Source organism: Pristiophorus japonicus, chromosome 19 (assembly GCF_044704955.1).
Source record: "Pristiophorus japonicus isolate sPriJap1 chromosome 19, sPriJap1.hap1, whole genome shotgun sequence".
Classification (NCBI taxonomy): domain Eukaryota; kingdom Metazoa; phylum Chordata; class Chondrichthyes; family Pristiophoridae; genus Pristiophorus; species Pristiophorus japonicus.
Window position 1 is genome coordinate 97,696,047 of NC_091995.1, and position 27,898 is coordinate 97,723,944.

The following is a 27,898-nucleotide window of genomic DNA, read 5'->3' on the forward strand; positions in this document are numbered from 1 at the left end:
GCCCTGTCCCTGTGCCCTGTGCTCTGTCCCTGTGTCCTGTCCCTGTGCCCTATCCCTGTGCCCTGTCCCTGTGCCCTGTGCCCTGTGCCCTGTGCCCTGTGCCCTGTGCCCTGTGCCCTGTCCCTGTGCCCTGTCCCTGTGCCCTGTCCCTGTCCCTGTGCCCTGTGCCTGTCCCCTGTGCTCTTTGCCCTGTGCCCTGTCCCTGTGCCCTGTGCCCTGTCCCATTCCCTGAGCCCTGTCCCAGTCCCTGTGCCCTGTGCCCTGTTCCCTGTCCCTGTGCCCTGTGTCCTGTGCCCTGTCCCTGTGCCCTGTGTCCTGTCCCTGTGCCCTGTGCCCTGTGTCCTGTCCCAGTCCCTGTGCCCTGTCCCAGTCCCTGTGCCCTGTGCCTGTGCCCTGTGCCCTGTGCCTGTGCCCTGTGCCCTGTCCCTGTGCCCTGTGCCCTGTCCCCTGTCCCTGTGCCCTGTTCCCTGTCCCTGTGCCCTGTCCCTGTGCGCTGTGCTCTGTGCCCTGTGCTCTGTGCCCTGTGCTCTGTCCCTGTGCCCTGTCCCTGTGTCCTGTGCCCTGTGCCCTGTTCCCTGTGCCCTGTCCCTGTGTCCTGTTCCCTGTGCCTGTGCCCTGTCCCTGTGTCCTGTGCCCTGTGCCCTGTTCCCTGTGCCCTGTCCCTGTGTCCTGTTCCCTGTGCCCTGTGCCCTGTCCCTGTGCTCTGTCCCTGTGCCCTGTGTCTTGTGCCCTGTCCCTGGTCCCTGTGCTCTGTCCCTGTGCCCTGTGCCCTGTCCCTTTGCCCTGTCCCTGTGCCCTGTGTCCTGTGCCCTGTTCCCTGTCCCTGTGCCCTGTGCCCTGTCCCTGTGCTCTGTCCCTGTGCCCTGTCCCTGTGCTCTGTGCCCCGTCCCTGTGCCCTGTCCCTGTGCCCTGTCCCTGTGCCCTGTCCCATGTGCCCTGTGCCCTGTTCCCTGTCCCTGTGCCCTGTCCCTGTGCCCTTTTCCTGTGCCCTGTCCCAGTCCCTGTGCCCTGTGCCCTGTTCCCTGTCCCTGTGCCCTGTCCCTGTGCCCTTTTCCTGTGCCCTGTCCCAGTCCCTGTGCCCTGTGCCCTGTTCCCTGTCCCTGTGCCCTGTGCCATGTCCCTATGCCCTGTGCTCTGTGCCCTGTGCTCTGTGCCCTGTGCTCTGTGCCCTGTGCCTGTGTTCTGTGCGCTGTCTCTGTCCCTGTGCCCTGTCTCTGTGCCCTGCCCCTGTGCTCTGTGCTCTGTGCTCTGTGCCCTGGCTCTGTCCCTGTGCCCTGTCCCTGTGCCCTGTCCCCGTGCACTGTGCCCTGTGCTCTGTCCCTGTGCCCTGTGCCCTGTGCTCTGTCCCTGTGTCCTGTGCCCTGTGCTCTGTTCCTGTGCCCTGTGCCCTGTCCCCTGTGCCCTGTGCCCTGTGCCCTGTCCCTGTGCTCTGTCCCTGTGCCCTGTGCCCTGTCCCCTGTGCCCTGTGCCCTGTCCCTGTGCTCTGTCCCTGTGTCCTGTCCCTGTGTCCTGCCCCTGTGCTCTGTCCCTGTGCCCTGTGCCCTGTGCCCTGTGTCCTGTGCCCTGTCCCTGTGCCCTGTCCCTGTGCCCTGTCCCTGTGCCCTGTCCCTGTGCCCTGTCCTCTGTCCCTGTGCCCTGTGCTCTGTCCCTGTGCCCTGTGTCCTGTCCCTGTGCCCTGTGCTCTGTCCCTGTGCCCTGTGCCCTGTCCCCTGTGCCATGTGCCCTGTCCCTGTGCCCTGTGCTCTGTCCCTGTGCCCTGTCCCTGTGCCGTATGCCCTGTCCCTGTGCCCTGTGCTCTGTCCCTGTGCCCTGTGCTCTGTCCCTGTGCCCTGTGCCCTGTCCCCTGTGCCCTGTGCTCTGTCCCTGTGCCCTGTGCCCTGTCCCCTGTGTCCTGTGCCCTGTCCCTGTGCCCTGTGCTCTGTCCCTGTGCCCTGTCCCTGTGCCCTGTGCTGTGTCCTGTGTCCTGTGCCCTGTTCCTGTGCCCTGTCCCTCTGCCTTGTCCCTGTGCCCAGTGCCCTGTCCCTGTGCCCTGTCCCTGTGCCCTGTGCTGTGTCCTGTGTCCTGTGCCCTGTGCCTGTGCCCTGTCCCTGAGCCCTGTCCCTGTGCCCTGTGCCCTGTGCCCTGTCCCTGTGCCCTGTCCCTGTGCCCTGTCCCTGTGCCCTGTGCCCTGTCCCTGTCCCTGAGCCCTGTCCCTGTGCCCTGTCCCTGTGCCCTGTGCCCTGTCCCTGTGCCCTGTCCCTGGCTCTGTCCCTGTGCCCTGTCCCTGTGCCCTGTGCCCTGTCCCTGTGCTCTGTCCCTGTGCCCTGTCCCTGTCCTTGTGCCCTGTGCTCTGTCCCTGTGCCCTGTGCCCTGTCCCTGTGCCCTGTCTGTGTGTCCTGTCCCTGTGCCCTGTCCCTGTACACTGTGCCTTGTACCTGTGCCCTGTGCACTGTCCCAGTGCCCTGTGCCCTGTCCCAGTGCCCTGTCCCTGTCCCCTGTCCCTGTGCCCTGTGCCCTGTCCCTGTGCCTGTGCCCTGTGCCTGTGCCCTGTGCCCTGTCACTGTGCCCTGTTCCCTGTCCCTGTGCCCTGTCCCTGTGCCCTGTCACTGTGCCCTGTGCTCTGTGCCCTGTCCCTGTGCCCTGTTCCCTGTGCCCTGTGCTCTGCGCCCTGTGCCCTGTGCCCTATCCCTGTACTCAGTGCCCTGTGCCCTGTGCGCTGTCTCTGTCCCTGTGTCCTGTTCCTGTGCCCTGTCCCTGTCCCTGTGCCCTGTCCCTGTGCCCTGTGCTCTGTCCCTGTGTCCTGTCCCTGTGCCCTATCCCTGTGCCCTGTCCCTGTGCCCTGTGCCCTGTGCCCTGTGCCCTGTCCCTGTGCCCTGTCCCTGTGCCCTGTGCCTGTCCCCTGTGCTCTTTGCCCTGTGCCCTGTCCCTGTGCCCTGTGCCCTGTCCCAGTCCCTGAGCCCTGTCCCAGTCCCTGTGCCCTGTGCCTGTTCCCTGTCCCTGTGCCCTGTGTCCTGTGCCCTGTCCCTGTGCCCTGTGTCCTGTCCCTGTGCCCTGTGCCCTGTGTCCTGTCCCTGTGCCCTGTGTCCTGTCCCAGTCCCTGTGCCCTGTCCCAGTCCCTGTGCCCTGTGCCCTGTGCCTGTGCCCTGTGTCCTGTGCCTGTGCCCTGTGTCCTGTCCCTGTTCCCTGTGCCCTGTCCCTGTGCCCTGTCCCTGTGCCCTGTCACTGTGCCCTGTCCCTGTCCCTGTGCCCTGTCCCTGTGCCCTGTCCCTGTGCCCTGTCCCTGTGCCCTGTGCCCTGTCCCTGTGCCCTGTCCCTGTGCCCTGTCCCAGTCCCTGTGCCCTGTGCCCTGTGCTCTGTGCCCTGTGCCCTGTGCCCTGTGCTCTGTGCCCTATCCCTGTGCCCTGTTCCCTGTGCCCTGTGCTCTGCGCCCTGTGCCCTGTGCTCTGTGCCCTATCCCTGTACTCTGTGCCCTGTGCCCTGTGCGCTGTCTCTGTCCCTGTGTCCTGTCCCTGTGCCCTGTGCCCTGTCCCTGTGCCCTGTCCCTGTGCCCTGTGTCCTGTCCCTGTGCCCTATCCCTGTGCCCTGTGCCCTATCCCTCTGCCCTGTCCCTGTGCCCTGTCCCTGTCCCTGTGCCCTGTCCCTGTGCCCTGTGCCCTGTGCCTGTCCCCTGTGCTCTTTGCCCTGTGCCCTGTGCCCTGTCCCTGTCCCTGTCCCTGTCCCTGTGCCCTGTGCCCTGTCCCAGTCCCTGAGCCCTGTCCCAGTCCCTGTGCCCTGTGCCCTGTTCCCTGTCCCTGTGCTCTGTGCCCTGTGCCCTGTGCTCTGTCCCTGCCCCTGTGCCCTGTGCTCTGTGCCCTGGCTCTGTCCCTGTGCCCTGTGCCCTGTCCCTGTGCCCTGTCCCTGTGCCCTGTGCCCTGTCCCTGGCTCTGTCCCTATGCCCTGTCCCTGTGCCCTGTGCCCTGTCCCTGTGCTCTGTCCCTGTGCCCTGTCCCTGTCCTTGTGCCCTGTGCTCTGTCCCTGTGCCCTGTGCCCTGTCCCTGTGCCCTGTCTGTGTGTCCTGTGTCCTGTCCCTGTGCCCTGTCCCTGTACACTGTGCCTTGTACCTGTGCCCTGTGCACTGTCCCAGTGCCCTGTGCCCTGTCCCAGTGCCCTGTCCCTGTCCCCTGTCCCTGTGCCCTGTGCCCTGTCCCTGTGCCCTGTGCCCTGTCCCTGTGCACTGTCACTGTGCCCTGTTCCCTGTCCCTGTGCCCTGTCCCTGTGCCCTGTCACTGTGCCCTGTGCTCTGTGCCCTGTCCCTGTGCCCTGTTCCCTGTGCCCTGTGCTCTGCGCCCTGTGCCCTGTGCCCTATCCCTGTACTCTGTGCCCTGTGCCCTGTGCGCTGTCTCTGTCCCTGTGTCCTGTTCCTGTGCCCTGTCCCTGTGCCCTGTCCCTGTGCCCTGTGCTCTGTCCCTGTGTCCTGTCCCTGTGCCCTGTCCCTGTGCCCTGTGCCCTGTGCCCTGTCCCTGTGCCCTGTCCCTGTCCCTGTGCCCTGTGCCTGTCCCCTGTGCCCTGTCCCTGTGCCCTGTGCCCTGTCCCAGTCCCTGAGCCCTGTCCCAGTCCCTGAGCCCTGTCCCAGTCCCTGTGCCCTGTGCCCTGTGTCCTGTCCCTGTGCCCTGTGTCCTGTGCCCTGTCCCTGTGCCCTGCGTCCTGTCCCTGTGCCCTGTGCCCTGTGTCCTGTCCCTGTGCCCTGTGTCCTGTCCCAGTCCCTGTGCCCTGTCCCAGTCCCTGTGCCCTGTGCCCTGTGCCTGTGCCCTGTGCCCTGTCCCTGTGCCCTGTGCCCTGTCCCCTGTCCCTGTGCCCTGTTCCCTGTCCCTGTGCCCTGTCCCTGTGCGCTGTGCTCTGTGCCCTGTGCTCTGTGCCCTGTGCTCTGTCCCTGTGCCCTGTCCCTGTGTCCTGTGCCCTGTGCCCTGTTCCCTGTGCCCTGTCCCTGTGTCCTGTTCCCTGTGCCTGTGCCCTGTCCCTGTGCCCTGTCCCTGTGTCCTGTGCCCTGTGCCCTGTTCCCTGTGCCCTGTCCCTGTGTCCTGTTCCCTGTGCCCTGTCCCTGGTCCCTGTGCTCTGTCCCTGTGCCCTGTGCCCTGTCCCTTTGCCCTGTCCCTGTGCCCTGTGTCCTGTGCCCTGTTCCCTGTGCCCTGTGCCCTGTGCCCTGTCCCTGTGCCCTGTCCCTGTGCTCTGTGCCCTGTCCCTGTGCCCTGTCCCTGTGCCCTGTCCCATGTGCCCTGTGCCCTGTTCCCTGTCCCTGTGCCCTGTGCCCTGTCCCTGTGCCCTTTTCCTGTGCCCTGTCCCAGTCCCTGTGCCCTGTGCCCTGTTCCCTGTCCCTGTGCCCTGTGCCGTGTCCCTATGCCCTGTGCTCTGTGCCCTGTGCTCTGTGCCCTGTGCTCTGTGCCCTGTCCCTGTGCCCTGTGCTCTGTGCGCTGTCTCTGTCCCTGTGCCCTGTCTCTGTGCCCTGCCCCTGTGCTCTGTGCTCTGTGCTCTGTGCCCTGGCTCTGTCCCTGTGCCCTGTCCCTGTGCCCTGTCCCCGTGCCCTGTGCCCTGTGCTCTGTCCCTGTGCCCTGTGCCCTGTGCTCTGTCCCTGTGTCCTGTGCCCTGTGCTCTGTCCCTGTGCCCTGTGCCCTGTCCCCTGTGCCCTATTCCTGTGCTCGGTCCCTGTGTCCTGTCCCTGTGCCCTGTCCCTGTGCCCTGTGCCCTGAGTCCTGTGCCATGTGCCCTGTCCCTGTGCCCTGTGACCTGTTCCCTGACCCTGTGCCCTGTGTCCTGTGTCCTGTGTCCTGTGCCCTGTGCCCTGTGCCCTGTGCCCTATCCCTGTGCCCTGTGCTCTGTGCCCTGTGCCCTGTTCCCTGTGCCCTGTCCCTGTGCCCTGTGCTCTGTGCCCTGTGCCCTGTGCTCTGTCCCTGCCCCTGTGCCCTGTGCTCTGTGCCCTGGCTCTGTCCCTGTGCCCTGTGCCCTGTCCCTGTGCCCTGTCCCTGTGCCCTGTCCCTGTGCCCTGTGCCCTGTCCCTGGCTCTGTCCCTATGCCCTGTCCCTGTGCCCTGTGCCCTGTCCCTGTGCTCTGTCCCTGTGCCCTGTCCCTGTCCTTGTGCCCTGTGCTCTGTCCCTGTGCCCTGTGCCCTGTGCCCTGTCCCTGTGCCCTGTCTGTGTGTCCTGTGTCCTGTCCCTGTGCCCTGTCCCTGTCCCCTGTCCCTGTGCCCTGTGCCCTGTCCCTGTGCCCTGTCCCTGTGCCCTGTCACTGTGCCCTGTTCCCTGTCCCTGTGCCCTGTCCCTGTGCCCTGTCACTGTGCCCTGTGCTCTGTGCCCTGTCCCTGTGCCCTGTTCCCTGTGCCCTGTGCTCTGCGCCCTGTGCCCTGTGCCCTATCCCTGTACTCTGTGCCCTGTGCCCTGTGCGCTGTCTCTGTCCCTGTGTCCTGTTCCTGTGCCCTGTCCCTGTGCCCTGTCCCTGTGCCCTGTGCTCTGTCCCTATGTCCTGTCCCTGTGCCCTGTCCCTGTGCCCTGTGCCCTGTGCCCTGTCCCTGTGCCCTGTCCCTGTCCCTGTGCCCTGTGCCTGTCCCCTGTGCTCTTTGCCCTGTGCCCTGTCCCTGTGCCCTGTGCCCTGTCCCAGTCCCTGAGCCCTGTCCCAGTCCCTGTGCCCTGTGCCCTGTTCCCTGTCCCTGTGCCCTGTGTCCTGTGCCCTGTCCCTGTGCCCTGCGTCCTGTCCCTGTGCCCTGTGCCCTGTGTCCTGTCCCTGTGCCCTGTGTCCTGTCCCAGTCCCTGTGCCCTGTCCCAGTCCCTGTGCCCTGTCCCAGTCCCTGTGCCCTGTGCCCTGTGCCTGTGCCCTGTGTCCTGTGCCTGTGCCCTGTGCCCTGTCCCTGTGCCCTGTGCCCTGTCCCCTGTCCCTGTGCCCTGTTCCCTGTCCCTGTGCCCTGTCCCTGTGCGCTGTGCTCTGTGCCCTGTGCTCTGTGCCCTGTGCTCTGTCCCTGTGCCCTGTCCCTGTGTCCTGTGCCCTGTGCCCTGTTCCCTGTGCCCTGTCCCTGTGTCCTGTTCCCTGTGCCTGTGCCCTGTCCCTGTGTCCTGTGCCCTGTGCCCTGTTCCCTGTGCCCTGTCCCTGTGTCCTGTTCCCTGTGCCCTGTGCCCTGTCCCTGTGCTCTGTCGCTGTGCCCTGTGTCTTGTGCCCTGTCCCTGGTCCCTGTGCTCTGTCCCTGTGCCCTGTGCCCTGTCCCTTTGCCCTGTCCCTGTGCCCTGTGTCCTGTGCCCTGTTCCCTGTCCCTGTGCCCTGTGCCCTGTCCCTGTGCCCTGTCCCTGTGCTCTGTGCCCTGTCCCTGTGCCCTGTCCCTGTGCCCTGTCCCATGTGCCCTGTGCCCTGTTCCCTGTCCCTGTGCCCTGTGCCCTGTCCCTGTGCCCTTTTCCTGTGCCCTGTCCCAGTCCCTGTGCCCTGTGCCCTGTTCCCTGTCCCTGTGCCCTGTGCCGTGTCCCTATGCCCTGTGCTCTGTGCCCTGTGCTCTGTGCCCTGTCCCTGTGCCCTGTGCTCTGTGCGCTGTCTCTGTCCCTGTGCCCTGTCTCTGTGCCCTGCCCCTGTGCTCTGTGCTCTGTGCTCTGTGCCCTGGCTCTGTCCCTGTGCTCTGTCCCTGTGCCCTGTCCCCGTGCCCTGTGCCCTGTGCTCTGTCCCTGTGCCCTGTGCCCTGTGCTCTGTCCCTGTGTCCTGTGCCCTGTGCTCTGTCCCTGTGCCCTGTGCCCTGTCCCCTGTGCCCTGTGCCCTGTGCCCTGTCCCTGTGCTCTGTCCCTGTGTTCTGTGCCCAGTGCTCTGTCCCTGTGCCCTGTGCCCTGTCCCCTGTGCCCTATCCCTGTGCTCGGTCCCTGTGTCCTGTCCCTGTGCCCTGTGCCCTGTGCTCTGTCCCTGTGCCCTGTGCCCTGTCCCCTGTGCCCTGTGCCCTGTCCCTGTGCTCTGTCCCTGTGTCCTGTCCCTGTGTCCTGCCCCTGTGCTCTGTCCCTGTGCCCTGTGCCCTGTCCCTGTGCTCTGTCCCTGTGTCCTGTCCCTGTGTCCTGCCCCTGTGCTCTGTCCCTGTGCCCTGTGCCCTGTGCCCTGTCCCTGTGCCCTGTCCCTGTTCCCTGTGCCCTGTGCCCTGTCCCTTTGCCCTGTCCCTGTGCCCTGTGTCCTGTGCCCTGTTCCCTGTCCCTGTGCCCTGTGCCCTGTGCTCTGTCCCTGTGCCCTGTCCCTGTGCCGTATGCCCTGTCCCTGTGCCCTGTGCTCTGTCCCTGTGCCCTGTGCTCTGTCCCTGTGCCCTGTGCCCTGTCCCCTGTGCCCTGTGCTCTGTCCCTGTGCCCTGTGCCCTGTCCCCTGTGTCCTGTGCCCTGTCCCTGTGCCCTGTGCTCTGTCCCTGTGCCCTGTCCCTGTGCCCTGTGCTGTGTCCTGTGTCCTGTGCCCTGTTCCTGTGCCCTGTCCCTCTGCCTTGTCCCTGTGCCCGGTGCCCTGTCCCTGTGCCCTGTCCCTGTGCCCTGTCCCTGAGCCCTGTCCCTGTGCCCTGTCCCTGTGCCCTGTGCCCTGTCCCTGTGCCCTGTCCCTGTCCCTGAGCCCTGTCCCTGTGCCCTGTCCCTGTCCGTGTATCAGTTTAGGTGATGAGTTTGTTTTTTAATTTCTAGCGCCGTTGTTAAGGAGAATATAAACCTCAGCGTTCTACAGATTCACACTGCACAGATCAGTGCTCGCTTAGTCATGGAGGGCAGGATGCATGATGCTCGGAAGGAAGCCCTGGCTCAGAAGGAATTCATAAGTGAAATACTGTAAGTGTAATCCTCCCGCTGTACTATGTGGTGGTGGTGGGGGGGGGGGGGGGGGGCGAGGGGCAGAGAGGGGTGGGGCTCTCTTGATGCCATTTATTTCTAGAAATCTATCTATCTCCCTGTTAAATATATTCAGTGACTTGGCCTCCACAGCCTTCTGTGGTAGAGAATTCCACAGGTTCACCACCTTCTGAGTGAAAAATTTCTCCTCATCTCGGTCCTAAATTTCCTGCCCCGCATCCTGAGACTGTGACCCCTTGTTCTAGACTTCCCAGCCCAGGGAAACATCCTCCCCACATCCAGTCTATCCAACCCAGTCAGAATTTTATACGTTTCAATGAGATCCCCTCTCATTCTTCTGAACTCGAGTGAATACAGGCCTAGTCGATCCAATCTCTCCTCATACAACAGTCCTGTCATCCCAGGAATCAGTCTGGTGAACCTTTGCTGTACTCCCTCTATGGCAAGTATATCCTTTCTTAGGTAAGGAGACAAAAACTGCACACAGTACTCCAGGTGCAGTCTCACCAAGGCCCTGTATAACTGTAGTAAGACATCCTTGCTCCTGTACTCAAATCCTCTTGCAATGAAGGCCAACATTTGCCTTCCTAACTGCTTGCTGCACCTGCATGTTTGCTTTCAATGACTGGTGTACAGGGACACCCAGGTCCCTCTGTACATCGACACTTCCCAAACCATCACCATTTAAATAATACTTTGTCCTTATGTTTTTCCTACCAAAGTGGATAACTTCACATTTATCCATGTTATACTGCATCTGCCATGTGTTTGCCCACTCACTCAACCTATCTAAATCGCCTTGCAGCATCTTTTCATCCTCCTCACAACTCACAATCCCACCTAATTTTGTGTCGTCAAGAAACTTGGAAATATTACATTTGGTTCCCTCATCCGAATCATTTATATATATATTGTGAATAGCTGGGGCCCCAGCACTGATCCCTGTGGTACCCCACTAGTCACTGCCCGCCACCCCGAAAAAGACCCGTTTATTACTACTCTGTTTCCTGTCAGTTAACTAATTTTCAATCCATGCCAATACATTGCCCCCAATCCTACGTGCTTTTATTTTGCACGCTAACCTCTTATGTGGGACTTTATCAAATGTCTTCTGAAAATCCAAATACACTACATCCACTGGTTCTCCCTTATCTATTCTATCAGTTACATCCTCAAAAAACTCCAGTAGGTTTGTCAAACATGATTTTCCTTTCATAAATCCATGTTGACTTTGTTTAATCCCGTTATCACATCCTTTATAAATAGACTCCAACATTTCCCTACTATTGATGTCAGGCTAACTGGTCTGTAGTTCTCCGTTTTCTCTCTCCCTCCTTTTTTAAATAGTGGGGTTACATTTGCCCCCCTCCAATCTGCAGGAACTATTCCATAATCTATCGAATTTTGGAAGATGACAACCAATGCATCTACTATTTCCATGGCTACCTCGTTTAGTACTCTGGGATGCAGATCATCTGGGGATTTATCTGCCTTCAGCCCCATTAGTTTCTGCAGCATTATTTTCTTACTAATAATCATTTCCTTTAATTCCTCTTGCTTACTAGACCCTTGGTTCCCTAGCATTTCTGGGACTTTGTGTCCTCTTCCGTGAAGACAGAACCGAAGTATTTATTTAATTGTTCTGCCATTTCCTTGTTCCCCATGATATATTCTCCCGTTTCTGTCTGTAAAGGACCTCAATTTGTTTTCACTAATCGTTTTCTTTTTGCATACTTGTAGAAACTTTTCCAGTCGGTTTTTATGTTCCTTGTAAGTTTACTGTAATATTCTAGTTTTCCTCTCTTAATCAATCTCTTGGTCCTTTTTTGTTGAATTCTAAACTGCCCCAATACTCAGGCTTGCTACTTTTTCTGGCAACTTTGTCCAACTCCTCTTTGGAGCTAATACTATCCTTAATTTCTTTTGTTAGCCATGGTTGGGCCACTTTTCTTTGTGTTTTTACACCAGAAAGGAATGTATAACTGTTGCATTTGTTCCTTAAATGTTAGCCATCGCCTATCCACCATCATGCCTTTTAATGAATCCTCCCAATCTATCATAGCCAATTAATTCCTCATACCTTCGTAGTTTCCTTTGTTTAGATTTAGGACCCTACTTTCGGATTGTACTACTTCACTTTCCATCTTAATAAAGAATTCAATCATGTTATGGTCACTCTTCCCTAAAGGACTCCGCACAACAAGACTGTTAATTAACCCTTTCTCATTACACAATACCCAATCTAGGATAGCCTGTTCCCCAGTAGGCTCCTCAACATACTGGTCTAAAAAACCATCTCGTACACACTCCAGGAATTCATCTGCCACAGTATTATTACTAATTTGGTTTGGGCAGTCTATATGTAGATTAAAATCACCTACGATTACTGTAGTACCTTGCCACATCTCTAATTTCCTGTTTGATGCCATCCCCTACACGACCACTACTGTTGAGGCCTATAGACAACTCCCACCAATGTGCCCCTTGGTGCTCCTTAGCTCCACCCAGACTGATTCTACATCTTGACTTAGAGCCAATATCCTTTCTCACTATTGCTCTGATTTCATCCTTTACTAACAACGCCACACCACCCCCTCTTCCTTTTTGCCTGTCCTTCCTAAATATCGAATATCCTTGGATATTCAGTTCCCAACCCTGGTCACCCTGCAACCATGTCTCCGTAATTGTAACTATATCGTATCCATTTACATCTATTTGCGCTGTTAATTTGTCTACCTTATTACAGATGCTTCGTGCATTCAGATACAATACTTCTTGTGAAGTGGTCAGAGAGCCAGTGAGGACTCAGCTTCTCCAGCTCCATCTGTTGATCAAAGAGAAACTGTTTAAAAACAAATAAACTTAGCAAAGCTTTTTGGAGAGATGCAGGTGTGGAGCAGAATACAGGTAGACAGTAACGAGGAAGCGATTCAGCCCAAGAATCATTGAAGGGAGGGTGAACAGCCAGTTTTCGTGGTATTTTCAGATACCAACGATATAGGTAAGAAGCGGGAAGAGGTCCTACAAGCTGAATTTAGGGAGCTAGGAGTTAAATTAAAAAGTAGAACCTCAAAGGTAGTAATCTCTGGATTGCTACCAGTGTCACGTGCTAATCAGAGTAGAGGGAGCAGGATAGTTAGAATAAATACGTGGCTTGAGCAGTGATGCAAGAGGGAGAGATTCAAATTCCTGGGACATTGGAACCAGTTCTGGGGGAAGTGGGACCTGTACAAAAGGTCTGCACTTGGGCAGGACTGGAACTGATGTCCTAGGGGTAACATTTGCTAATGCAGTTTGGGAGTGTTTAAACTAATATGGCAGGGGGATGGGAACCTATGCAGCGAGATAGGACGAAGTAATATGGAGTCAGAAACAGATGGTAGAAAGGTAAAAAGCAATAGTGGAAGACCGAGTAAACAAAGGCAAGAAACAAAAAGGGCCACACTATATCATAATTCTAAAAGTACAAAGGGTGTTAAAAAAACAAGCCTGAAGGCTTTGGGTCTTAATACAAGGAGTATCCATAATAAGGTGGATGAATTAACTGTGCAAATAGATGTTAACAGATATGATGTGATTGGGATTACAGAGACGTGGCTCCAGGATGATCATGGCTGGGAACTCAACATCCAGGGGTATTCAACATTCAGGAAGGATAGAATAAAAGGAAAAGGAGGTGGGATAGCATTGCTGGTTAAAGAGGAGATTAATGCAATAGCTAGGAAGGACATTAGCTTGGATGATGTGGAATCTATATGGGTAGAGCTGCAGATCACCAAAGGGCAAAAAACGTTAGTGGGAGTTGTGTACAGACCTCCAAACAGTAGTAGTGATGTTGGGGAGGGCATCAAACAGGAAATTAGGGGTGCAGCAGTTATCATGGGTGACTTTAATATGCATATAGATTGGGCAAACCAAACTGGAAGCAATACGGTGGAGGAGGATTTCCTGGAGTGCATAAGGGATGGTTTTCTAGACCAATATGTCGAGGAACCAACTAGGGGGGGAGGCCATCTTAGACTGGGTGTTGTGTAATGAGAGAGGATTAATTAGCAATCTCGTTGTGCGAGGCCCCTTGGGAAAGAGTGACCATAATATGGTGGAATTCTACATTAGGATGGAGAATGAAACAGTTAATTCAGAGACCATGGTCCAGAACTTAAAGAAGGGTAACTTTGAAGGTATGAGGTGTGAATTGGCTAGGATAGATTGGCGAATGATACTGAAGGGGTTGACTGTGGATGGGCAATGGCAGACATTTAGAGACCGCATGGATGAACTATAACAATTGTACATCACTGTCTGGCGTAAAAATAAAAAAGGGAAGGTGGCTCAACCGTGGCTATCAAGGGAAATCAGGGATAGTATTAAAGCCAAGGAAGTGGCAAACAAATTGGCCAGAAATAGCAGTGAACCCGGGGACTGGGAGAAATTTAGAATGCAGCAGAGGAGGACAAAGGGTTAGGGCAGGGAAAATAGAGTACAAGAGGAAGCTTGCAGGGAACATCAAGACGGACTGCAAAAGTTTCTATAGATATGTAAAGAGAAAAAGGTTAATAAAGACAAACATAGGTCCTCTGCAGTCAGAATTAGGGGAAGTCATAACGGGAACAAAGAAATGGCAGACCAATTGTACAAGTACTTTGGTTCGGTATTCACTAAGGAGGACACAAACAACCTTCCGGATATAAAAGGGGTCAGAGGGTCTAGTAAGAAGGAGGAACTGAGGGAAATCCTTATTAGTCGGAAAATTGTGTTGGGGAAATTGATGGGATTGAAGGCCGATAAATCCCCAGGGCCTGATGGACTGCATCCCAGAGTACTTAAGGAGGTGGCCTTGGAAATAGTGGATGCATTGACAGTCATTTTCCAACATTCCATTGACTCTGGATCAGTTCCTATGGAGTGGAGGGTAGCCAATGTAACCCCACTTTTTAAAAAAGGAGGGAGAGAGAAAACAGGGAATTATAGACCGATCAGCCTGACATCGGTAGTGGGTAAAATGATGGAATCAATTATTAAGGATGTCATAGCAGCGCATTTGGAAAGAGGTGACATGATAGGTCCAAGTCAGCATGGATTTGTGAAAGGGAAATCATGCTTGACAAATCTTTTGGAATTTTTTGAGGATGTTTCCAGTAGAGTGGACAAGGGAGAACCAGTTGATGTGGTGTATTTGGACTTTCAGAAGGCTTTCGACAAGGTCCCACACAAGAGATTAATGTGCAAAGTTAAAGCACATGGGATTGGGGGTAGTGTGCTGACGTGGATTGAGAACTGGTTGTCAGACAGGAAACAAAGAGTAGGAGTAAATGGGTACTTTTCAGAATGGCAGGCAGTGACTAGTGGGGTACTGCAAGGTTCTGTGCTGGGGCCCCAGCTGTTTACATTGTACATTAATGATTTAGACGAGGGGATTAAATGTAGTATCTCCAAATTTGCGGATGACACTAAGTTGAGTGGCAGTGTGAGCTGTGAGGAGGATGCTATGTGGCTGCAGAGTGACTTGGGTAGGTTAGGTGAATGGGCAAATGCATGGCAGATGAAGTATAATGTGGATAAATGTGAAGTTATCCACTTTGTTTGGTAAAAACAGAGAGACAGACTTTTATCTGAATGGTGACAGATTAGGAAAAGGGGAGGTGCAACAAGACCTGGGTGTCATGGTACATCAGTCATTGAAGGTTGGCATGCAGGTACAGCAGGCGGTTAAGAAAGCAAATGGCATGTTAGCCTTCATAGCGAGGGGATTTGAGTACAGTGGCAGGGAGGTGTTACTACAGTTGTACAGGGTCTTGGTGAGGCCACACCTGGAGTATTGTGTACAGTTTTGGTCGCCTAACTTGAGGAAGGACAATCTTGCTATTGAGGGAGTGCAGCGAAGGTTCACCAGACTGATTCCCGGGATGGCGGGACTGACATATCAAGAAAGACTGGATCAACTGGGCTTGTAGTCACTGGAGTTCAGAAGAGTGAGAGGGGACCTCATAGAAACGTTTAAAATTCTGACGGGTTTAGACAGGTTAGATGCAGGAAGAATGTTCCCAATGTTGGGGAAGTCCAGAACCAGGGGTCACAGTCTAAGGATAAGGGGTAAGCCATTTAGGACCGAGATGAGGAGAAACTTCTTCACCCAGAGAGTGGTGAACCTGTGGAATTCTCTACCACAGAAAGTTGTTGAGGCCAATTCACTAAATATATTCAAAAAGGAGTTCAATGTAGTCCTTACTACTAGGGGGATCAAGGGGTATGGCGAGAAAGCAGGAATGAGGTACTGAAGTTGCATATTCAGCCATGAACTCATTGAATGGCGGTGCAGGCTCGAAGGGGCGAATGGCCTACTCCTACACCTATTTTCTATGTTTCTATGTTTCTATGTTTCTTTCCCACAGAGCCAGGAAGAAAGATGTGGAGCAGGAGGCGATTTACGAGAGTTGGATGCAGTCCATGTCCCCTATTTACGGAGGTCTCAGTGACCAAACACAGGTAACCAAACCATTTCTATCTTTGTGGTTCCTCAGTCTTCCCCCAGTGAGACAAGAGCAGCTCCGATCTGGGAGCGTCCTTCACTAACGGGATCGGTTTGGTCAGCTCATGCAGACAGGACAGCATCTGTTCAGGCCACAAGTGCATGCACAACTGATTCATCTGCCCTCTTTGCAGTTGGAACCTTGAGCAGATGGAACCTTGAGAGGGTGAGGAGCTTTGTGTCACTCTGTGCCTCTAACCCAGGCCAGTAATCAGCATTCATGCTTGGAACTTAAATGAGTGAAGAGACTGGAGTTCGATTCATGTTGCAATCACACTCGCGTTTCCTCTACATGACCCTGAAAACTCACTGTGGGTTTATTTTTTATGTTTCATGGTAAGGTCATGGAAGCCACTGTGCAACTGCCTTTAAACTGAATATTTTCGGCGAACTGAATATTATTACAAACATGTTCAACCAAAATAATAATGATCAGTGAATTAAATCCCAAATCAAAGGACTCAAATCGTATTCTACAGCTCCTCCCACGTGAAGTCCAGAGCATAAACCCGGAGCGAGCCCGGAGCGAGCCCGCGTACACCCAGAGCGAACCCGGAGCGAGCCCATGTACACCCGGAGCAAGCCCACGTACACCCGGAGCGAGCCCGGAGTGAGCCCGCGTACACCCAGAGCGAACCCGGAGCGAGCCCATGTACACCCGGAGCAAGCCCACGTACACCCGGAGCAAGCCCATGTACACCTGGAGCGAACCCAGAGCAAGTCCATGTACACCCAGAGTGAACCTGGAGTCAGCCTGTGTATACCCGAAGCGCACTGAGTCAGTGGGGCTATAATCTGAGATGGAGTAAAATCAGCCAGGGTTGTTGTTGTTGATTATTATCCAATGACCTCTGCTATAAAGTTCATGCTGGGGTACTGGGTGAGGCTTCCGATAGTCAAATTACCAGCCAATGGTTACTTTCTGGGCTCACACATGAAACTTGTTTGTTGTTCTGGAGGGTGAAATATAACTCTGCAACATTTCAGAACAGGGTGGCAGATACAAGGGGGAGCTGCTGGCTTGCCTCGCACACTTGCTGGGAACAGCAGTCTGCTCTTTTCAGCTATGGGCTCGGCACTGAAGAGGAGTAAAGAGTAGGAAATAAATTAGATTATAAAGGCACTAAACAAAACCTGTTTCAAAGTGTCCTGACCTCTGTTTCAGGGTGCAGTAACAGCACAGCCTGTGTATGAGGCACTGGGCACCAAGAGAGACACTAAGGTAAGGACCAATTCATGCAAGTGCTGACATTCGGGATATGTCTATACAATGCTGCTTTTACAGACTGCTCACTGCAGTGGCTTGCTTAAAAGCCAAAGGTAGAGCAGAAGCAGAGTTGCTGCAGCAATTTGTGGTGTAATTCATTCAAGGCAATTATTACAGAGAGATATTTGTCCAACCGCGACTCAACCTCAACTCTCTCACTCCAACATCAAATTGCATTTTAAATGTTACTTATTTGTTTCTACTACAACAAGGCAGATTATTCCAATGTTTCTCATTGTTCAATTAAACTTGTTTTTCTAAAAAATCTTTATAAATGTACTTTTTGCCCATTTTAATTTATGTCCCATGGTCTTTTTTTGACTATCTTCATAACATTAAAAACCTTGAGTATGGCACACACTTTGGGTCTACATCATTGCTGCCTGGAATGCTTTTTAGAATGACAACCTCTTATGTAAACATTTATAATACAAATCCATATCTAAACATTTTATAATGAGAATCCTGCATGTAAACACTTACATGTCACATTGCAGTTCCAGTTTCGGCCACTAGTGGATAATATGTTGCGAGCCTCTCAATGTGGCTCCCAATACCAGCTGCCACTTTATTTTCTCTGATTCTCAGATATTTTCTTCCTGTTTATCAGGTGTTTAAAACCCAATTTAATGTTTGCACCTGATAAGTGAATGACCTGGAAATACTGTGCCAATTCACAGACCCTTCCTACAATTATAATGTCTGATTGCTGCTGTCCCCACACTCTGCCCATGTTTCCTGCTCGCCACACCCTATGTCGATCACATCACCAACCCCCATGACTTCATAACTTGCTTGAGGCCTAATTAGAACAATGGAGGAGCATATAGTGGGTCCGAGACCAACAACTGGCCACAGATAGGAAGGTAACAGAAAGTCTGGAAGCCCCATCAAAGTATCATTGATTGTTGTGGCTTTAAATGGATACGGAGCAGTGCTGAGCAGGTGTGTGCTGATATCCACGTTATCCAGCCAGGACCTGGCATTTACATTTCTGTGGATTATCGCTTATTTAAATGTGTCACCCTGTGAGAGTAGCACATTGTGCTGTGACAATCGTGGGCAGGCTGTGGCACCCAGGCCTAGGCTACTAATAAAAGGTCAGCAGTAGATGGAGGGCGGGGAGAGTGTGGCTGTGAAGAAGGAGGGTACAGCAACAGAAGGGCATCGTGCTTTAGGGTTAGGGTTTATGGAGCAGGTGCATGGTCAGTGTTGAAAAAACAAGCCTGAAGGCTCTGAGTCTCAATGCGAGGAGCATTCGTAATAAGGTGAATGAATTAACTGTGCAGATAGCAGTTAACGGATATGATGTAATTAGGATTATGGAGACATGGCTCTAGGGTGACCAAGGCCGGGAACTCAACATCCAGGGGTATTCAATATTCAGGAAGGATAGACAGAAAGGAAAAAGAGGTGGGGTAGTGTTGCTGGTTAAAGAGGAGATTAACGCAATAGTAAGGAAGGACATTAGCGTGGATGATGTGGAATCTATATGGGTAGAGCTGCGAAACACCAAAGGGCAGAAAACGTTAGTGGGAGTTGTGTACAGACCACCAAACAGTAGTAGTGAGGTTGGGGATGGCATCAAACAGGAAATTAGGGACACGTGCAATAAAGGTACAGCAGTTATCATGGGTGACTTTAATCTGCATATTGATTGGGCTAACCAAACTGGTAGCAATACTATGGAGGAGGATTTCCTGGAGTGTATAAGAGATGATATTCTAGACCAATATGTCGAGAAACCAACTAGAGAGCTGGCCATCCTAGACTGGGTCTTGTGTAATGAGAGAGGATTAATTAGCAGGGCCCCTTGGGAAGAATGACCATAATATGGTAGAATTCTTCATTAAATTGGAGAGTGACACAGTTAATTCAGAGACTAGGGTCCTGAACTTAAAGAAAGGAAACTTTGACGGTATGAGACGTGAATTGGCTAGGATAGATTGGAGAATGATACTTAAAGGGTTGATGGTGGATAGGCAATGGCAGATATTTAAATATCACATGGATGAACTTCAACAATTGTACAACCCTGTGTGGCGTAAAAATAAAAAAGGGAAGGTGGCTCAACCATGGCTAACAAGGGAAATTAGAGAAAGTGTTAAATTCAAGGAAGAGGCATATAAATTGGCTGAAAAAGGAACAAACCTGAGGACTGGGAGAAATTTAGAATTCAGCAGAGGAGGTCTAAGGGTTTAATTAGGAAGGAGAAAATAGAGTATGCGAGTAAGCTTGCAGGGAACATAAAAACTGACTGCAAAAGCTTCTATAGATATGTGAAGAGAAAAAGATTAGTGAAAACTTATGTAGGTCCCTTGCAGTCAGAATCAGGGGAATTTATAATGGGGAACAAGGAAATGGCAGACCAATTGAACAAATATTTTGGTTCTGTCTTCACTAAGGAAGACACGAATAACCTCCCGAAAATACTAGGGGACCGAGGGTCTAGCAAGAAGGGGGAACTGAGGGACATCCTTATTAGTCAGGAAATGGTGTTAGGGAAATTGAAGGGACTGAAGGCCAATAAAACTCCAGGGCCTGATAGTCTGCATCCCAGAGTACTTAAGGAAGTGGCCCTAGAAGCAGTGGATGCATTGGTGGTCATTTTCCAACATTCTATAGACTCTGGTTCAGTTCCTATGGACTGGAGGGTAGCTAATGTAACCCCACTTTTTAAAAAAGGAGAGAGAGAGAAAACGGGTAATTATAGATCGGTTAGCCTGACATCAGTAGTGGGTAAAATGTTGGAATCAATTATTAAAGATGAAATAGCAGCGCATTTGGAAAGCAGTGACAGGATCGGTCCAAGTCAGCATGGATTTATGAAAGGGAAATCATGCTTGACAAATCTTCTAGAATTTTTTGAGGATGTAACTAGTAGAGTGGACAAGGGAAAACCAGTGGATGCGGTGTATTTGGACTTTCAAAAGGCTTTTGACAAGGTCCCACACAAGAGATTAGTGTGCAAAGTTAAGGCCCATGGTATTGGGGGTAATGTATTGACGTGGATAGAGAACTGGTTGGCAGACAGGAAGCAAATATGGGAATAAACGGGTCCTTTTCAGAATGGCAGGCAGTGACTAGTGGGGTGCCGCAGGGTTCAGTGCTGGGACCCCAGCTATTTACAATATACATTAATGATTTAGACGAAGGAATTGAATGTAATATCTCCAAGTTTGCAGATGACACTAAGCTGGGTGGCGGTGTGAGCTGTGAGGAGGATGCTAAGAGGTTGCAGGGGGATTTGGACAGGTTAGGTGAATGGGCAAATGCATGGCAGATGCAGTATAATGTGGATAAGTGTGAGGTTATCCACTTTGGTGGCAAAACCAGGAAGGCAGATTATTATCTGAATGGTGACAGATTAATAAAAAGGGGAGGTGAAACGAGACCTGGGTGTCATGGTACATCAGTCATTGAAGGTAGGCATGCAGGTACAGCAGGCAGTAAAGAAGGCAAATGGCATGTAGGCCTTCATAGCGAGGGAATTTGAGTACAGGGGCAGGGAGGTGTTACTGCAGTTGTACAGGGACTTGGTGAGGCCACACCTCGAGTATTGTGTGCAGTTTTTGTCTCCTAATCTGAGGAAGGACATTCTTGCTATTGAGGAAGTGCAGCGAAGGTTCACCAGACTGATTCCTGGGATGGCAGGACTGACATATGAAGAAAGACTGGATCGACTAGGCTTATATTCACTAGAATTTAGATGGATGAGAGGGGATCTCATAGAAACATATAAAATTCTGACGGGACTGGACAGGTTAGATGCAGAAAGAATGTTCCTGATGTTGGGGAAGTCCAGAACCAGGGGTCACAGTCTAAGGATAAGGGGGAAGCCATTTAAGACCGAGATGAGGAGAAACTTCTTCACTCAGAGAATTGTGAACCTGTGGAATTCTCTACCACAGAGAGTTGTTGATGCCAGTTCATTAGATATATTCAAGAGGGAGTTAGATATGGCCCTTACGGCTAAAGGGATCAAGGGGTATGGAAAGAAAGCAAGAAAGGGGTACTGAGGTGAATGATCAGCCATGATCTTATTGAATGGTGTTGCAGGCTCGAAGGGCCGAATGGCCTACTCCTGCACCTATTTTCTATGTTTCTATGTCGGAGGGAGCGAGGAACTTTGGTTTGGGGTTGGGAAAGATTGTTAGTGGCTCGGGGGTGGGGCTAGGCTGTGGATGGGCTGGTGGGTATTTCTTTTTAGCTGCCTAGAATAGCAGCACTCAGCAACAAGCCCTCAGCCAGTTTTTAATCAAACAGCCAAATGTACTGCCCTTTCCCGAGAAGACCAGCCTGTCACTTTAAGTCCGAGAGCAGCAGCACTTTTATGGGGTGTGTCCGGTCCTGAACGTAGTGAAACGTTCCACGACGCTTCACAGGAGTATTGTGCGATAAAAATTTGACACCGAGCTGCATAAGTAGAAATTAGCGGCGGTGACCAAAAGAGGGAGGTTTTAAGGAGCGTCTTGAAGGAGGAGAGAGAGGTAGAGAGGCGGAGATGTTTAGGGAGGGAGTCCCAGAGCTTGGGGCCCAGGCAACAGAAGGCATGGCCACCAATGGTTGAGCGATTATAATCAGGGATGCTCAAGAGGGCAGAATTAGAGGAGTGCAGACATCTCGGGGGGTTGTGGGGCTGGAGGAGATTACAGAGATAGGGAGGGGCGAGGGTTATGGAGGGATTTGAAAACAAAGATGAGAATTTTGAAATCGAGACGTTGCTTAACCGGAAGCCAATGTAGGACAGCGATCACAGAGGTAATGGGTGAGCGGGACTTGGTGCAAGTTAGAACATGGGCAGCTGAGTTTTGGATCGCCTCTAGTTTGCATAGGGTAGAATGTGGGAGGCCAGCCAGGAGTGTGTTGCAATAGTCTAGTCTGGTAGTAACAAAGGCATGGATGAGGGCTTCAGTAGCAGATGAGCTGAGACAGGGATGGAGAGGGGCGACGTTACGGAGGTGGAAATAGGCGGTCTTAGTAATGCTGCGGGTATGTGGTTGAAAGGTCATTTCAGGGTTAAATATGACACCAAGGTTGTGAACATTCTGGTTCAGGTTCAGACAGGAGTTGGGGAGAGGGATGGAGTCGGTGGCTAGGGAACGCAGTTTGTGGCAGGGACCGAAAACAATGGCTTCAGTCTTCCCAATATTCAATTGAAGAAAATTTCTGCTCATCCAGAACTGGATGACAATTTGGAGACCGTGGAGGGGTGTGAGGTGGAGCTGGGTATTATCAGAATACATGTGGAAACTGACACTGTGTCGCCAAGGGGCAACATGTAGATGAGGACTAGGAGGGGCCAAGGATAGATCCTTGGGGGACACCAGAGGTAACGATGTGGGAGAGGGAAGAGAAGCCATTGCAGGTGTTGTTCTGGCTATGATTAGATAGATAAGAATGGAACCGACAAGTGCAGTCCCACCCAGCTGGATCGCAGTGGAGAGGCTTTGGAGAAGAACAGTACAGGATTAGAGGAGATCTGCAGAGTCAACTAACCAATATTTACATGTGATTTACATTGCTGCCCTGTTGGGTGCAGACAGCAGAAATACTAAAGAGAATGTTTGCAAGCCAAGTTGTTTTGGGGACGAACAGGGGAAAAGGATTAATGGCCATTTTTGAGAGCAGGACAGAGGAAAATCTATCCTCGCAGCTCTTTCAGAGAAATGGCACTTGAAGTAAATGGCTTATCTTTGATGTAAAATGTGATAATCCAATGGGATAAATAACCAGAACAAGTCTGCAGGTCAAATATGAACTGCTGTCAATAAGGCAAAACTCGAATCTTTCTTCAAATTAAGTCAGGAAAGCAGAGGGTAGAAATTTAAATGAGCAAAAATTATATTTAAAACATATTAGGAAACATTTTACTGAAAAGACTAATAAATAGGAAGTGAATGTGAGACCCCACTGAGCACTTCTCTTAGCTATGTATCCTTCTAATCTAAATTCTCGCATCTTCCTCCATATCCATTAATACCTTTACTTCACAACTAATGATCTACCTTCCTCTTAAACACCTTGTGCTTTGCAACTATGGCCTACTGTGGGGTCCATCTAATATTCTTACAGTGCTTTGTATGAAGAATTTTCATCTAGATCTGATTTTAACCAGCCTACTTTGAATTTTATTCTACCCCCTTATTCTGGATCTCGCAACTAGGGCAAGTGTAGTTTCATATCACCCTGTTAATTCTCTTAATTATTTTAAACTTGGTAATAAGATCACCTCTTAACCTTCTCACCTCTCATCGAATCAGAGAATGATGCAGCGTAGAAGGCCGTGAGAGCCCATTGTGCCTGTGCTGGTTCGATCCAACTAATGCCACTCCCCTGCTCTTTCCCCATAGCTCTGGATCGTTTGGAAAACACCTTAAATCTGTGTCCTCTGTCACTGATACTTCTGCCACTGGAAACAGTTTCTTGTTATTTACATGATCAAAACCCTTCATGATTTTGAACATCTCTATCAAATCTCCCCTTAACCTCCCCTGTTCTAAGGAGAACAACCTTAGTTTATCTATAATAAAAATGAAAATGCTGGAAATCTCAGCGGGTCAGGCAGCAACTGTGGAGAGAAAATCTGAAATTGTTGAATTCGATGTTGAGTCCAGAAGGTTGTAAAGTGTCTAAACAAAAGATGAGATGCTGTTCCTCGAACTTGCATTGAGGAAGCTTCTAGTTTTTCTACTCTCACCATTTAACTGGTCAATCATTCTTGGTACTATTCTGGTAAATCTCCTTTGCATCCTCTGAGGCCTTCACATCCTCCCAATTTCCTATTCACGCAGCCACTCCCCCTTTAATCCCATGGGCTTTAATTTTGCTAATAAGTCTATTATGTGGTACTTTTATCAAATGCCTTTTGAAAGTCCATATATACAATATCAACTGCACAACCCTCTCCATTACTTAATTAAAGAACTCAATCAAGTTTGTCAAACACAATTTGCCTTTAACAAATCCGTGCTGGCTTTCATTGATCAACCCATATTTTTGCAAGTGCCAATTAATTTTGTCCCAGATTATAGTCCCACGACCAACGTTGGGCTAGCTGGCCTCTGTTATACACATAATAAATGGTCAGACTGAGCACTGTGTGTAATGAGCAAGTGTGACCTTAGCTCCTTTATTGTAGTTCCAGAGTGCAGGTACCTCATGGGTGACCTGCATATATACTGTGCTCCCAAGGGATGCTGGGATCCCTTGGGACTCCAACAGGTAGGCCCTCTGGTGGACAGGTGTGATGCAGGTTACAAGCGGTTAAATACATAACATCCTGCATACCTGGTTTATCCTGCTCCCTTTTTCTCAACAGGAATGTAACATTTGCAATCCTCCCGCCCTCCGACACAAGGAGGATTGGAAAATTGTGGCCAGAGCCTCTGCAATTTCCACACTTATTTCCCTCAGCATCCCATCCAGACCTAATGACTTTTTATTTTAACCTCTGTTTAAAATAATCTGCCAGGTACATTAATAAAGACAACAATAATAATGAAGTACAAAACATAGTTGGATGGTCAGCTATAGAGAGTTAGGAGAGATGAGCTTCAGAGAGTTGGGGTTCAATGGGCTGAATAGCCTTTTCTTATCCTTGATGTTTCTTATGTGTTTATTCAGGGATTGAGCGTTTGTGCAGGTCACCTTTTACTACATCTTGTCTATACAATATGTAAACCAAATGATCAAATGTTGTATTGAAACTGTGCACCTTTATGTTGTGTCTCCAGTCTTTCACAGATGACATCGCCAATGTGGTTTTTCGGCTGAAGAATGCAAAGAAAAAAATGTTCAAGAAACCGAAGTTCATGGTGGCACTGTGATTGCCACAGGCAAATCAGCCTGTCTTGGGTTATGGGGAGCGGGCAGGCAAGTGGAACTGAGTCCATGATTAGATCAGCCACGATCTTATTAAATGGTGGAGCAGGCTCGAGGGGCCAAATGGCCGACTCCTGCTCCTATTTCTTGTGTTCCTGTGTTCTTGGGACGCTGGCTGCCTCTTTCTGGGATCATTTCAAGCAGACGGGCTGTAGGGATTCAAGCAGTAAAACCACACTACTTTCTCAAGGGCAACAAAGGAAGGCCAGTAAATGCGAGACTTGCAACATGCTGAAATTAAAGTTAAAAAATATAATGCACTATAGAGGTTATAAAGAGATGGCTGAAGCAGTATCCATAACATTCATGCAAATTCCCATTTTTCTCCTGACCTCCCAATTGGTGAAATTTATAGAAACACACTGTAAACTTCCATTCTGCCACTTCTCTGGGGTTCCTGCAGCTCATCCATCAAAGTTATGGTGGGAAACCAGGAAAACCAATCTGGCATGGGCGCGATGGATCAAATGGCCTTTTTCAGTGCTGTAACCATTCTATGATTCTATGAAATACTAACCAGAAGTATCAGCTTGTCTCAGTTGGTCGAACTCCGGACTCAGAAGGTCATGGGATCAAGGCTCATTTAAGGACTTGAACTCATATGTACGTTGACAATTCAGTGCAGTACTGCAGGAGTGCTCCATTGTCAGATGCCATCCTTTTGATGTGACATTAAACTGAGACCTGTCTGCCTATTCAATTAACAATTCCATGGCACTATTGTGTCAAGACCAACATTTTCCCCTCATTTACCACCAGCAAAAACAGATTAACTGGTTTATTGCTGCCTGTGGCATCATGTGGTGAAAAAATGGATCATGCATTTGTTTACATAACAATGACTGTAGTAAAGTAATTCATTGTACTGGAGCATTTTGGAGAACTAAGAGAAAATGTTATTTACATGCAAATCGGTCTTGTTTTTGGTATGGAATGTTTGCCCCAGAAAGCCCTCAAGCATGTAACCACAAAACAAGCCTCTTCAGAAAGTCTAGAGTTTGGGGTGAACTTTAATTATTGAAGTTTCCTTTTGGCATGAAACAAGTCTTACTAAGAACAGCAATGTTTGATAACAGGCCTACAGATTGTGTTTCACCCAGAAACACACTAAATACTTCCTCTCGGAGCCTCGGGATTTTGTTTGTGTTTTATAGTTAGGAATCTATTGCAACAAATTATATAGACAATGTTACAAATATAACCTCAGATAAAGTTCTGGAGGTGTTACTGATCCACTCAGTATCTTCCCTTTATCTTTCCCTTTTCTTCCCTTTTATTCTTTACTACAGTGAGTATCCTTTTCCCTTGATCACATCCTTTCCTTTTCGCTCACTTCTTAACCATGGAAGTCAGATAGCAGTGATTGCAAAATTATGAATGCAATACAAGTAATATCTTTTATAGCTCCTGAAATATATTTATACATAATATAAATATATATAGAATGTTTTTATTCTAAATGTATTAATGCTAAGTTTATTGTATACTCCCTGTCTGTGTTGCTTTAACAGTGGACATTGCTCTAAGTTACTCACAGTGCTATTGAAGCTTCATTTTCAGCCATGGCTTAGTGGCTCACACTCTTGCCTCTGGCAACTTGAGCACAAGATCGAAGCTAACACTCCAGTGCAGTGTTGAGGGAGTGCTGCACTGTTGGAGGTGCTGTCTTTCAGATGAGATGTTAAACCGAGGCCCCGACTGCTCTCTCAGGTGGACGTAAAAGATCCCATGGCACTATTCAAAGACATGCAGGAAAGTTATTCCCTGTGTTCTGGCCAATATTTATCCCTCACCGACATCACTAAAACAGATTATCTGGTTATTATCACATTCCTGTTTCTGGGATCTTTCTTTGTGCAAATTAGCTGCCACATTTTCTACATTACAACAGTGACTACACTTCAAAAAGTACTTCATTGGCTGTAAAGCTCTTTGGGACATCCTGAGGTCATGAAAGGCGCTATATAAATGCAAGTCTTTCTTTCACTGGACAGTGAGACCTGAATACGTTCAAAGTGTTCATCTGTGATATTCTAGTAACCATGGTGACTGTCTTGTTCCTATTTAAAGAGATTTCTGAATAAATATTATGTAGTGTTGTACATTTTAATATAACTGTAAATTTCCATTATAAAGTTCACAATTGTAGAGAAAGGTTCTATCGCCAGCATTCTGCGTCTTGTGAGAGCGAAAGTCTGTATTTTCAGGATACCTAGCTATAAGGGATATAGAGTTGTAGCAGGCAAAGAGCAGACAGATAGATGATCACACCACAATGCTGAAGGTAGTGAACTGATCAGTATTAGGAGGGTCTGAGGAATCGGTGATCGTATGGATTATAATTGCCTTGTTTATATAGGTATATAGTACATTAATAACAAATTAAAACTATATGGTTAATTCATCCTTAACCTTAGTATCACATAAACAAGGCAGCAGAAGTCAGCAGTTACAATTTTGATTAGAAATCTCTGAGGAAGAGATAAGAAAGCCAGTATTTTAGAACAGTTACTTCAGGCGTCAAATATAGACTAAGGCAAAGTGCAAATCACTGAACAAATGCAATTAACATATGATGGGAGATGGACTTCTGCATGTCCACTCGGAGCCAGTCTAATAAGAGTTGACAAATCAATGTAACTCCGCTGATAGCAATAGACCTAGCGATGATTTTGTAGGAGGGTAACCCCTCTCCAAAACCTGTACAAATTATACTCGAAACCTCTTGTATTTTGAAGGTTCCACGATTGAACTTTCCTTTGCATTTGCTCGAAATAAAGCCAGGTTTTGTTTGTTTGCTTCTGTGGTTGTTATACGGAGGACACGGGCGAGATGTTGATTACCTATATCAGGTATTCCGCCTCGAGGGAGAGAAGTCTTCCTTTTACCCCAACATTGGTGCTGCGAGCAGGGTACAGACCCTCCGACCCCAGGATGTGGCAGCAACTGTGGTGAGAACAATCTTTTTACCACCTACAAGTTAGAGCTGTAGAATTGACGGGAAAGGAGGTAATCTGTATAAAGAACGAAGAAGGGGTAATCTGTATAACTGAGTTATAACGAACCACGGAAGGATGAAACCCAAGGTGGGATAAGATGTATGTCTCGAACCGTGACATGGTAACAACATGGGGAAGCCGGTATTGATCGTGCGCAGCGCAAACAAGGAAGGAATATAATCTAAAGGGGAGGTGACCCCAGCGATTGTCAGACGAAAAATGGCCAGTGAAATAGAATGGGAATGGGGAGCGCAAGGATCTCTGATATATACACTGGCTGAGAAAAATGGGAAATTAATAAAAGAAATGAGAAAGCAAGGATGGCAGCCAGAGGACTCAGCCGACAGACAGAGGAAATGGTTGGATAGTCAGAGGAAGAATAAAACCCAGCAAGCCTATGTAATAACACTCGCCTGCTACAGAGTACAGATAAAAG

The 27,898-nt window shown here is 50.3% G+C and overlaps 1 protein-coding gene across 1 annotated transcript in view; it reads left to right on the plus strand.

Annotated features, from left to right (window-relative positions):
• The window catches only part of LOC139230552 (circularly permutated Ras protein 1-like), a 189,922-nt gene extending 164,004 nt beyond the window's left edge, over nt 1-25,918 (plus strand). The window contains exons 17-20 of the mRNA XM_070862386.1: nt 8,622-8,762; nt 15,176-15,269; nt 16,478-16,534; nt 24,316-25,918. Coding sequence (XP_070718487.1) covers nt 8,622-8,762; nt 15,176-15,269; nt 16,478-16,534; nt 24,316-24,408 — 385 coding nt within the window. The 3' untranslated portion in view covers nt 24,409-25,918. The remainder of the gene's footprint in view (nt 1-8,621; nt 8,763-15,175; nt 15,270-16,477; nt 16,535-24,315) is intronic.
• The last annotated feature ends 1,980 nt before the right edge of the window (nt 25,919-27,898 follow it).